Raw genomic sequence first — 13,338 nt, forward strand, 5'->3', positions numbered from 1 at the left:
CCTGCTGAACCTTTCCAGCAACTTCTGTTTTTGTGTCAAGTGTGTGATGCAAAAACTGATCGCTCATAGAATAAGGACCTCTTCTGTTTCTGATACTCCCTACATAAGGTCCTTGGAAATGTGACCGATAGATCCTACCACAGCTGGATTTAGCTGGAGAGAAACTAATGAAAAACAAATGCAATAAACACAAATAGACAAGCAGCAAACTTTGATGGTTGCTGAACAGCCTCCATGTGGAAAAGTTGCAGTTGAAGTTCTCCTCAGGGAATTGCAGGAGGTCTATTGAAGTCTATCATCCCATATGCCATTCCCTCCAGATGTATGAGGTGCATTGCTGCCACAGACTGGGGATGTTTCTCAATATTCCAGATGTCATCTGCTGGATCAGGACTTATGAACTGGAGGGATGAGTGGCTATTCTATCCCAGTGACTACCAAGATGACAGCTGCACTAAATTTTTATGCAATTGGCTACTTCCATTCCTCTCAATGCTCAACCCACAAATGTAAGAAAGCTGCCAGCAATGTAATTTGTGAGAAAACACACCACTTTACCTCATTTCCCTGTGACAAGGTCATTGCTGTGCCTTGTGCCTGTGGCTTTGGTAATTACAGTTAGCTTCCACACATATAGACTGTACATATGTCGTGTTCAGAGTACCATATCATAACATGGCTGACTGCATCCAAACAAAAGGATTCCATTCCATCAATATACAGTCATCTGTGATTATCAGTACCACATCTTAGAAGTCTGTGCCAGGTACAATGGGAGCTGGCATGATGCCTGATCCTTGAGAACTCTCATGTTTCTGCTTTGTTTCAAAGGCCAGATGCTTGACAAGGATGGTTACTGGGAGACCTGGGCTATCTTCTAAAACTACAGCTGATTACTCATTCGTACAATCCCCTGACTGATGCTTAGTGTAAATGTAATGTAGCCCGTTATTTCAACAGGACCATTGTGGAGCAGATGAATACCCTCACACAAAGATGAGGTTCATGTGCTTGGAAACGTTAGGGAGTGAGGTAGGGTGTGCTTGGGGTAGGGAAAGAGTAGCACTCCCTCAGACACAGTTCTAACATGGAATGGCACTAAGGACAGGTAATCAACCTACAGCTTGTTTCTTGTAATATAGTTACAACGATCAGTCAGCTTCTATTTCCAATGAAGTGTCACCATGCCACATCTATCCCTCGAAGTGTTCCTTTTCATTTCCCTCCCAATGCGTGTACTGTGAAGGGCAATTTGCAACTGACAGTGATTTACCTGCTGCACAGCTTGGCTTTAAATATGGTGCCAGTGGTGGAAATTTGGAAGGTCATGGCAGTTTCAAGTAGTTCCACTGCTGGTGCTATATTTGATGCATACATAATGGGGTGAGCTGGGAAGAATTCATCAGAAAGCTCACTACAACTCATGGAGAGAAATCCTTGATGAAATACTCTGAAATTAGTGTTATTTGCTAAAATTCACCCCAAAGAGATTGCAAAGGTGTATAGTTAGGTCAAGTGAGTGGGCAAAAAAAATCTGGCAGGTGATGCATAATGTGGGAGGTTTATTAGAAAGATTTCTAAGATAAAGGGGCAGTCCTTTACTGTTTTTCTCTTCACAGATGCTGACAGCTGTTGTGAGTTTCTCCAGCACTTTCTACTTTTGTTTCAGTTACAGAAAAGTTGTGAATGGAGTTGAACATGATGGAATTGCTGCAATCAACCACAATTCCTGACCTTATGGTTTAAGAGAAGTCATTGGTGAAGTTTCTCTGCACCAGGCACTCTGTAGTTTCTCTCCATTTAGATAATAAGCTCTCTTTCTATTCTTCTGACCAAAATGTTGAACCTCACACTTATCCATGTTAAACTCCATGTGTCAAATTTTGGCCCATTCACCTAACCTATCCCTATCCACTTGTAATTTTTTTTTTTAATTCTTCATTGCAATGTACTTTCCGACCTATTTTAGTGTCGTCTGCAAATTTGGCTACAGTACATTCTAACTTTGCATCCAAGTTATTAATTTAGATTGTAAATATGTCGGGTCTGAGCACCGAACCCTGTGGCATCCCACTAGTTACATTTTGCCAATCAGAAAAAAAAAACAGAAAACGTCTTTCCTATTACTCTTACATTGCATGTCAATATCCTGATTATCCCTCTTGTTATTCAGCAACCCAACTTCAACATGCGAGATGCATTTCGTTTGATTTGCAATGTATCCTAAAACTAAACATCACGGTTAGATTGGTGATAGTAGCAGTGGTTTATATGTCCTGTTTTAAACAGTTCGCATAGTTTTTACCAGCGCTGGCTCCAGGAGCCATTAAGAGGTCATATTCTGCAGATCGGTTACTTTGACATTTTTTTATTCAGAACGAAAACAAACTACTGCGGATGCCAGAGATCTGAAATCCGAAGGGTCCTACTGGACTCGAAACATAACTTTGATTCTTTCTCTACAGATGCTGGCAGACCTGCTGAGTTTCTCTAGCCCTTTGTCCTTTTCCCTGGGAGAAGTCTGTGTAATTGAACCAAACGTGTGTCACAGAAGCGTGCAGCGACACCTCGTTTCCCACCTTGTTCCACCCCCACAGAAATCAACCCAATCTGATCTCCCTGCACGGAGCAGTTGGGTTGTTCCGTCCCAGTTGTCTGCTGGAATGTGCAGTGCAGGAGACCGGGGGGGGGGGAGAGGAAGTATGACAGGCATTAAGTTGCAAGACGCCTGGTTGGGTGGAGCTCCTCTTGCAGAAAGACGTCGGTGGAAAGCTGCCTTTATACCCGGGGTCGGGGAAACACCGCCTGATTCACATCCGACATCCTCCTCACTTCACTTCCTGACACGAGCGGTGCGCGAGGCCGTTCTGTTGCCATTGGCAGCGCCAGGCCAGGGTTCTGTTGCCACTGGCAGCGCCAGGCCGGGGTTCTGTTGCCATTGGTAGTGCCAGGCCTGTGTTCCAAATCCGAGTTTTGAGTCATAGTCTGGGAGCGGAGCAGCTGCCCTCCCACTAACAGCGAGAGCAGCGAAGTGGGGAGGGGAAAGGAGGGGGGATTGTCTGACTGGGCAAGCCGCGGCCCGTCGGTACAGTCACCATCCACCCCGCTAACAAAACAGCGAGTCGTCAGAAGCTCACTCACATTCGCCCCGGATCTCAGACTGAACTGTTGCAGTTTGGAAGGCGAGCACAACAAGCCGAACAAGAATGGCATCCGCGGCTACAGGCATTGGACGCCCGGCGCTGGCAATGTTTCTGTTCACTCTGTCCTGTTCTTATGGGTTTAATCTGGACACCAGCAACCCGTCTGTTTATTCCGGACCTCCGGGCAGTTACTTCGGATTTGCTGTGGATTTTTTCACACCTGCCCCGACAGAGTAAGAGATTTAAAGCAATGCGGGGTGGGGGAGGGGGTGTAGCCTGGAAACTTTTCAACTGTGAACTAAGTTTGTTCTTCCAACAACAAACATAGAAGTTAAGTCTAGGAATGCTGCTATGACTTAAGTGCAACGAATGCTGGTTTGGTGAACTGCTTCGATTGTAACAACTACTCAACGTATTAGGAAATGAAAGCAAGAACCGTATTGTGATTGTTAAATATTCGTGTACCCCTTTCAGTCAAATCTGAACAACAACGGTACCGGGACAAAGATTGTCGCAGACCTGTGTATGACTTGAGTTATCGTATCTGTATTTGATCGATCCGTTACATCGCACGAGAAAAACGTACTTGCAGATAGGTGACAATACAGTAAATTGAACAAAGGCTTTAACCCCTTACTTTTTCTTCTTTTTCTTATATTCGTACCAGGATAAATATTTTAGTTGGAGCCCCAAAGGCAAATACTTCTCAGCCAAACATAGTCGAAGGTGGGGCAGTATACAAGTGCCCCTGGAATAATGGGGCCGGCATCTGCGAACAATTTGAGTTTGACAAGACAGGTACTGTATACAAATTCATGCTTCGATTTAACGTTTTAAATAATCATGTAATACTATAGTTGAGAGGATGACTGCTGATAAAAGTAATTATATATTCTGCCTAATTATAGGGGATTTCAAACAAATATTTTACAAAAATCAATATGAGATGGTTTCTTGAATTACTAATCAGTTGTTCAATCAACATTTATGACTTTGAGTGGTCTGATCAAATGAACATGGTTAATATGACCATTCTGTTTTAAGTATTCAGTTTTTTAAAAATGTCAGTTGCCTCCCTAACAGAAGCACACCATATTGCAATTTCTGAAATTTAGCCCTTAAGGTGACTTAGAATGTTTGAAATTAACTACATCAGTAGCTATTATTAAAGGGATGATAATGTGTGAGATGTTCAATGCTGAATGTTCAGCACATTTGCCCTATTCAATTAACAATCCTAATCTTACCTTTAGTCAGAAAGTTGAGAGTTTGTGATCAAGTCTAGAGATTTGAATACACATTCAAGTCTAGCAATTCAATGATGTGATGAGGGAATGCAGCACTGATGGACATCTCATTTTCCTGGTGTGATACTAAACTGTTTTACCTTGTTAGGTTAATATATAGCATTCCATGATAGTATTTGTCCTTCAGACACCACCTCTGAAACAACTTTGTTGTTTGTTTCATTGCTGTTTCTGGAACTGCGTTGTCAGCAAATTGGCTACTGCATTCCAAATACTACAACAGTGACAACTTTCCAAAATAATACTTAATCAATAGTAAATTGTTTGGGATAAATGCAATATAAATTTGCTTATTCTTTTTAAATAGCTTAATGTATTTCAAAACATTGGGGATGGGACCAGAAAGTACTGAAAGTTCCTGCCTGCACCCCACCCCCACCCCCATTACCATCCACGCTAAACATCATTTGGTTTCGTTTACTCTTTGCCTGAGAGGTTAGTTGGGAGACAGTGAAAGTCAAAACTATTTATCCCATGCTGCTGTCTTCATTCACCACCCCCCCCAATTTAGATCAAGAGAGGTGCATGATATGGTCACCTGCATTTATTAAACTAGAGAAGGGCAAAAAACAAAATGGATTCTGGAGTAATTAAAAGCAATAATAAATATTATTTTTAAATATATTAAACCAAGAACAGGTGAAACAGCAATTTACCTGCACTTCACTCAATCTAGTCTACTGTACATGCTGCTCATAATGTGTTTTCCTCTGGGAAACAAAATGCAGACTGAGTGACCACTTTGCAGAACATCTATGCTGTGTTCACAAAAATAACCTCAAGCTTCCAGTTGCCTGCCACTTCAATGCTGTGTTTCCTGGCCAACATTTCTGTTGTAGGCTAGCTGCAATGAGGCTCAGCACAAGCTGGAAGAATAGCATCTCATTTTTCACTTGGAGACCCTGCAACCTTCGCAACTCAATATTGTGTTCAATAAGTTTATGTCCTGAACATCATCTTCCAAGTCCTTTACCCAGCCCCACACCCAGACCTTGTCGTCAGATGGGCTGCTTTCAGCACAGTCAATCTATTTTCACCTACTTATTGTCCACATTATCAGCTTCTCTCCTTCTCTGACATACAATTGTCCATCCTTTTGTTTGCCTAACTGCCTTTCTCTCCCTCTGGGTTCCATCTCCACCTATCCTTGACTTTGAAACCTTGACTTTGCTTTCTCTCCACAGATACCACCAGATCTGATGAGTTTCTCCAACAATTTCCATTTTAGTTCATTTTAAAATAGGTTATTTAATATGTTGACTTGAACCACACCTTGATTTTTAACAATTGTAAATTAAATGGTAATATATTAAAATCAGTTACTGTAATTATTGTAATCAGAGTCTAAATGCAAGGTTTTGGGCTGGGACCCCAACTTTGAAGTCAGTTGAGGTTCCAATCCCTCACTGTGTGGAAAACAATCACCTTGCAGTGGTTTGTCCTGATCTGACCAGAAGATGGACTTGCCATAAAGCTCTTAAAGCTGGAAAGCCAATAGAAAGCTCCCATAACCTTAAGGTCTGCAAGAGCAGAAACTTACCCTTTCAGGTAGGGGAGAAAAGGAGTGCAACTCTGGACCCACCCACCCCTCTCCTCAACATTAAATTCCTTTTTTTTTAAAGAAAAGGAAGAGGGCTGTTGTGGAAAGGTGCTGGTGGTGCAAATGTGCATATTTGCCCACCTCTCTTCTCACCACCATGGTGGGGGGGAAAATTCTGCCCTAAATATCAGCACCCAGAACTGTTCTTTTTATCATTGTCACTTCAAAGTAATCCTGAGATTGTGTTCTGTGTAATTGGATAATTTTACCTTACATCAGTTAGTTGGTTATTATAGCATCGGGAAGAGAATGGCAGTAGAACTTTTGTAACGTATGGTTACTCCCCTGCATTATTGCATATTTTATTTTGTGCTGTGTTGTTGGCATTTTTATAACATTTAAGAATTAGTTTTGTGAATGGATGTTTTTACCAATGCAGTTAGCAATTGTACTTCCAACAGCATAATATAAAACCTTTGTGAGACCACTTTGTTAATGTCATCTCTTATTGTCAGCTGTTTAAAGTTGGCAGTGGCCCAGAATATCTATGCTGCACTTTTGACGTGTTTCTGAGAAATCAGTATGTATCTCCATTCAATGGATAGCAGTGTGTTTGTGTTTCTTAGTTTGGAAATTAGTCACTGACGTCATGAGAGACTTACAATGGCCTATTACTGAATATGGATGTTACAAATGAAGTAGTAAATTCTCAAAGTTTGACCTCAGGAAGGTCTGATGTGTGATGACTACAGACACTTTGGAATTTCAGGACAGATTCCTTAAGTGGCCGTCCTTCTTATGCACTAAATATTTCACAATATTCAGACTCAGTTTGTAATGTTTCAGTTTTTCCTTAAGAAATTGTAGATTTGTATCTTCTGGCAGGCCACACATTTTTTTGGAAATAAAACATTAAACTGATGCTCCATCTATTAGTTCAGGTGGACATTAAAGTTCTGACAGCACAATTTGCAGCAAAGCCTTCATTAATATCACAGAAAAACAGATTAGCTGGTCTTTCAATTCCTTGTTGATTATGGGTTTAAAAAAAACTGTTACGTTTACCTTTAGAATCCCATGTTCCAAAATAAACAAATGTGTCTGAAATGCTGTGATGCACTTCTGAGTGACATAAAGCACCATGAAAATGAAAGTCTGTTTTGTTTTTCTGCAGCTTGGCAGAAGAAAGCTAGTGATATATCATATTGGATATGTCTTGTACTTTAGAAGTTACATGTGGCTTGCAGGTATTAATGTAATTTGTTGAAGGCTTAAGCCATAAGATGTAAAAGCAGAAGTAGCCCATCAAGCCATCTCTGCTTTCAGTGATATCACAGCTGATCCGATGATCCTCACCTCAGCTTTCCTGTCATTTCTCCACAATTCTTGATTCCCTCACTGGTTAAAAATCTGTCTATCTTAGCCTTGTCTCAAATGTCTGACCCCATATTCTGCGATTGTCCTCCAATTCGTGAGCCTCAAATAAGGGGAGAAAGCCTTTTGGTATCTGTCTTGTCAAGTCCTCTAAGAATCTTGTATGTTTTATTAAGGTGGCCTCTCATTCCTCTAAATTCTAATGAGTACAGGCTTGAACGACTCAATGTTTCCACATAAGACAATCCCTTCATATCTGGTATCAGCCGAGTGAACCTTTTCTGGACTGCCTCCAATGCCAGTATATCTTTCCTTAGATAAAGGGTCCAAAACTATTCACAGTATTTCAGCTATTGCCTGACTAGTGCCTTGTATAGTTTTAGTAAATCCTTCCTATTTTTGTACTCCATTCCCTTTCAAAGAATTTGGATGCTAGCTTTTTGTGTCTCATGGATGACGATTCCCAAGTCCCTTTTTTCCATTACATTCTGTAGTCTTTCTCCATTTAAATGCTATTCAGTTCCTCTCTTCTGCCTGCCAAGTGCTTTCCCCACTTTATATTCCATCTGCCAGGTTTTTGCCCGCACAGTTAACCTGTCTATATCACTCTACAGACTCTTTGTCATCCTCACCACTTGCTTTCCCAGCTACTTTTTTATGTCACTGCAAACTTGGCTATAGTACATTCATTTTCTTGTCCAAGTCATTAATATATATTGTAAATAAGTGTGGTCCCAGCAATGATCCCTGTGGAACACTACTACTTACAGGTTGCCATCCTGAAAATGCCCCCTTATCCCAACTATCTGTCTTCTATTAGTTAGCCAATCCTCTATCCATGTCAATATATTGCCTCCAACATAGAACATAGAACATTACAGCGCAGTACAGGCCCTTCGGCCCTCGATGTTGCGCCGACCTGTGAAACCAATCTGAAGCCCATCTAACCTAAACTATTCCATTATCATCCATATGTTTATCCAATGACCATTTAAATGCCCTTAAAGTGGGCGAGTCTACTATTTTTGCAGGCAGGGCATTCCACGCCCTTACTACTCTCTGAGTAAAGAACCTATCTCTGACATCTGTCCTATATCTATCACCCCTCAATTTAAAGCTATGTCCCCTTGTGCTAGCCATCACCATCCGAGGAAAAAGGCTCCCACTGTCCACCCTATCTAATCCTCTGATGATCTTGTATGTCTCTATCAAGTCACCTCTTAACCTTCTTCTCTCTAACGAAAACAGCCTCAAAACCCTCAGCCTTTCCTCATAAGACCTTCCCTCCATACCAGGCAACATCCTGGTAAATCTCCTCTGCACCCTTTCCAATGCTTCCACATCCTTCCTATAATGCGGCGACCAGAACTGTACGCAATACTCCAAGTGCAGCCGCACCAGAGTTTTGTACAGCTGCAACATGACCTCATGGCTCCGAAACTCAATCCCTCTACCAATAAAACCTAACATACTGTACGCCTTCTTAACAACGCTATCAACCTGGGTGGCAACTTTCAGTGATCTATGCACATGGACACCGAGATCTTTCTGCTCATCCACACTACCAAGAATCTTACCATTAGCCCAGTACTCTGTATTCCTGTTACTCCTTCCAAAGTGAATCACCTCACACTTTTCCGCATAAAACTCCATTTGCCACCTCTCAGCCCAGCTCTGCAGCTTATCTATGTCCCTCTGTAACCTACAACATCCTTCTGCACTATCCACAACTCCACCGACTTTGGTGTCATCTGCAAATTTACTAACCCATCCTTCTACGCCCTCATCCAGGTCATTTATAAAAATGACAAACAGCAGTGGCCCCAAAACAGATCCTTGAGGTACACCACTAGTAACTGAACTCCAGGATGAACATTTCCCATCAACCACCACCCTCTGTCTTCTTACAGCTAGCCAATTTCTGATCCAAACCGCTAAATCACCCTCAATCCCATGCCTCCGTATTTTCTGCAATAACTACGGGCTCTTACTAAGCAGCCTAATGTGTGGCACATAATCAAAAAGCAATTGCATGCTGTTTTTTAATGTTGATCGAGTTAACTTATTGTCAAAGTATAAGAAAGAAATAAGGATTACACACTGATTACAAGAAGTAGAAACTCTTCTCCTTCCATCCCCATTGCGCTGCCTCATGAAGGTATTAGACAAGATAAATTAATCAGGCTAATTTTTTTGACTGTTACCATGATAAATGAGGAAAAGCTGTTTACAGTGGCAGAAGGGACAGTTAACCAGAAGAGAACAATAATGTAAACTGATCAGTTGAAGAACTAGAGGTGGTCCTAAGTTTTTTTTTGCCCATACAGTTTGGTATGCATTGCCTACAACATTGTTAGCTAATTTGGAAGCAAATTTCTAAAGGAAATTAGATAAATTATTCGTGGAACATTTTGTCAGGATTTTGGAAAGAGCAGGAAAGGAGAACTAATTGAAATCTTCTTTCTGAAAGTTGGTACAGACATGATTGGTGGCCATCAAAGCTGTACCATTCTGTGAATATGATATCCCTAGGAAAAGGCACATTGAAGTACTTTAAGGAACTGTGTCATTAAAAATTAAGAATGTTGCGATAGTTGGGAAGAGAGACATACTACCAAAGTTGTTTGTCTTTCTCTTGCTCAGGATTAATGCAAGAATGCCAAGTTTCAAATGATCACAACAATTATAATGCACAAGAGTGCTCATTGGTTAGCAAGTTGACTTTGGCTGAAGCATTGCCATGGAGAAAGAAATGGGACGCTAAAGACTTCCAGAACTCCCCAGATAATTCATAAAAGGAACAAAGTTGAATATATTTCCTTTGTTGCAGAGAATGGCTCGCTGTATGTGTTGCTTCTACTAAGTGTACATGAGCCATGTTACAAGTTCAACTGATTATTGTGTGAGAAGCTATAGGAATATCAACATGTATACTGACCAGTGAGGGTAAGCTTGCATTAGACAGTGGAGAACCCATTTGTGAATATCTCAATAAGCATATTGAGGAAAGGGAGTGTATCAGACTGCTTCAATCTCAAAAGTGAACTTGGAGGCAGCAATCACTCAAATGTTCAACAGAATGATGGAGGAGAATTGTGAAAAATTAGAATGTTTGAATGTTTTGAATGTACGAAATTAAGTGAGCCGTACAAAATGAGCACAATGATATGTTGTTAATTTTTGCACAAGTTAAGGTAACAAACGTGTGTGAAGAAGAGTCATTGAATATAGACAACATTGTAAAATGAAATGAAAAAGCTTCTAATGATGGAAATCTGAATGATGAAAATACTTTGTTTATTACAAATATTGATTGACTTAGTTTTTGACTTTGCAAGTCACAATGTTTCAGATGAAAGTTGGGCACCTGAACATCATAAGTAGTCGGGAAACAAAAAAATGCTGGAACTCACAACAGGCCAGGCAGCATCTGTGGAGAGAGAGCAACCCAAAGTTTCAAGTCTAGATGACTCTTCATCATAAATAGTCTTTCCTCTCCACTTAGACTGATCAAAATTCTGTAATCTATTCTTTAATTACAGAGAGTACTTGTTAATTTGCTGTGTGGATTATTTCAGAAAGCCATGGGCTTCTTACAAAATTATGTTTTTGTAACAAAAGCTCGAATCGCTGCAAAAAAAACGAGTGCACCACAGTGAATGACAAATAGACTTTCAGAATGATTGTTGCTATTTCTATGGGAAGTGCTGATGAGAACAATCAGATCTCCAAGAATGAAAGTATACTATGAAATCCACTACTAGAAGTGAGTTTTGTGTCATTGAGAGGGGAAGGAACATCCTTTCCAGTAGTTGAATGACTCAGAATCACTGAAAAATGTTTAATTCTTCTCCTCCCTCATTATAATAAATTTCCCCCTGAAGATGGAGTGGATAGATAGAGTATGACTGGGAGATTCAGTTGCAAAACTTCATTATCTGTGGGAAACTCCTAAATTTAGTGTGTGATTGTTGTAGTCAGTTAGCAGCTACAGTTGATGTTAGTGGACCGCATGAAGTACTTTGTCCGAAATGTCGCAACTCATCATCAAAGTGAAGCTAATCTTTACAATACTTCAAACATTTGTTATTTTTACAAATACAAGGTTAATTCAAAAATAAAGGAGAAGAGAGGGAGTCCTTGAATGTAGAGTGCTTCTGATCAAGGTTTCTTAAACTTTACAACTCACTCACTCGAGATTGATCTGAAGCTGTATTTGTTCATTTTACAGTAAAATAATTTCACCTTAAGTGAGTAGATTCCACTTATTCAATTAATAACACCATATTGTCACAATTCATTTCTTGATAAAATTATTAATCATTATGTGTAGATATTTTCTGATCAACCTGTGCAGAGATGCTATTACACAACTCTGGAGCAGGTAGGACTTGAACTTGAATTGCCTGGGGATGCTACCACTGCACCATAAGAGCCCCCACCACTGAATATATCATGAGAAAACTCCTGAGAAGTTTATGTATTGTTGGTCACATGTTGACTTATGAATATGTTCCAGAATGGGATAGTGAGGACAGATCCATCATTTATGTTAGTGAGCAAAAGATGAGTACATGAACAATTCTAAAGTATTTTTCCCTCAGTGATTTCTTGGAGGTGGTGAGACTGATCATAGTGAGATGCTTTCGGTTGTTGGCTTTGTACATTGAATTGCTTTGTCTAAGATAGACTTATGCAGTAACCTAACAGACCTAACATTTGTTTTTACAGGATATCTGTAAGAAAATCGGTAATCATTCCAAAATGAAGACATAGCTAACAGCATCCCAACAAATACTGTTCAGTGCTAATTTTAAAAACTTAGGAATCAGTTCTTATGGAGTATGAATGTAATACTGAGCATATGCAGTGTCAGGCATTTGTTCAGAACTTTTAGATATTAAAATATCCATATTGTGTCAGATTTTCAGCTTAGATTTTGGACCTGTTGATGCAAAAATCCTGTCTGAAGTTAGTCCTTTTTTCTGTTGAATTCACGTTGGAAAAATTAACTTGTATGTAGTAACTTTGACTACTGAGGAGTCCTCAAAAACACGGTTATGTATAATGTATTTTGGGCTGGTATCTTAAATGGGGTGGCTATTTCTGAAATGGCTTTGTTATGAATCTAACCTTGGGCCCTTGCATCTCTTGCTTACCAGAATAATGTAGATTGCCTCAGCAGTAAGAAGCTTTTTTGTGAATACCAATACATGAAATACAATGCACTGTATTGGCCAGCTGTTCAGCATTAATAACGGTTGTAGAAAGTAACTTTCCTTTTAAGGAAGCAGAGAATTAGATTAAACTTAATTCGATAATCTACCTATTGAATTATTTTCAACACACCTGAAATGTAAGTTCATTTTACTAGTGGTGCTTAACAAAATGCTTTAAATCCTTAATTTGACATGTAAGGTTGTTATTCAAATCATTTTAATAGTGCAGCAGGCATAACTTGTGGCTAAAGCGGGTTGTAGTATTAATGTATAGAGAATAAATTAATGATGATGTTACACTCTGAATGCTGATGTATATTTGGGCTCTGGGAATACACGTACTTGGATAGGATAGTGTTTACAAATTGAGATGGCATGCCTGGGGTAAATAACTATGAAATTGGCACATTATGTTATTGGTAAACAGCAGCAGATCTGGATTTGTTTATGAATTAAATGTAAAGTTACTGAGCTCATGTTTTTGAAGTGTATCTTTTTGGTTTCTGTCATGCAGTAAAGTGCTGATTTCAACCAGAAGTGGCTTGTTTGGGTGTTGTTATGATATTCATTTATGAGTCATTCAGTTTGGGATTGGATATGTCAGCAAAAACCTTTGTTTAGTAAATTGCTGTATAGCATCCAAAAATAAGTGCTAACAAACATACTAGAGTTCTAGTTTTCCCTTTTAGAGAAATGGGAAGATTTTTAAATAGAATCAATCAAATAGATGAAGACAGCTCCACTGGTGTTAGAAG

General features: G+C 39.8%; 1 protein-coding gene across 1 annotated transcript; it reads left to right on the forward strand.

Moving 5' to 3' along the window:
* Positions 1-2,686: 2,686 nt before the first annotated feature.
* Positions 2,687-13,338, forward strand: LOC125483587 (integrin alpha-8-like). The gene is made up of 3 exons (XM_048599571.1): positions 2,687-3,376; positions 3,811-3,941; positions 12,096-13,338. The coding sequence occupies exons 1-3, from the start codon at positions 3,207-3,209 to the stop codon at positions 12,104-12,106; spliced, it is 312 nt and encodes a 103-aa protein (XP_048455528.1). The 5' UTR covers positions 2,687-3,206; the 3' UTR covers positions 12,107-13,338.

This window comes from Rhincodon typus, chromosome 7 (genome assembly GCF_021869965.1).
Source record: "Rhincodon typus isolate 14 chromosome 7, sRhiTyp1.1, whole genome shotgun sequence".
Lineage (NCBI taxonomy): Eukaryota > Metazoa > Chordata > Chondrichthyes > Orectolobiformes > Rhincodontidae > Rhincodon > Rhincodon typus.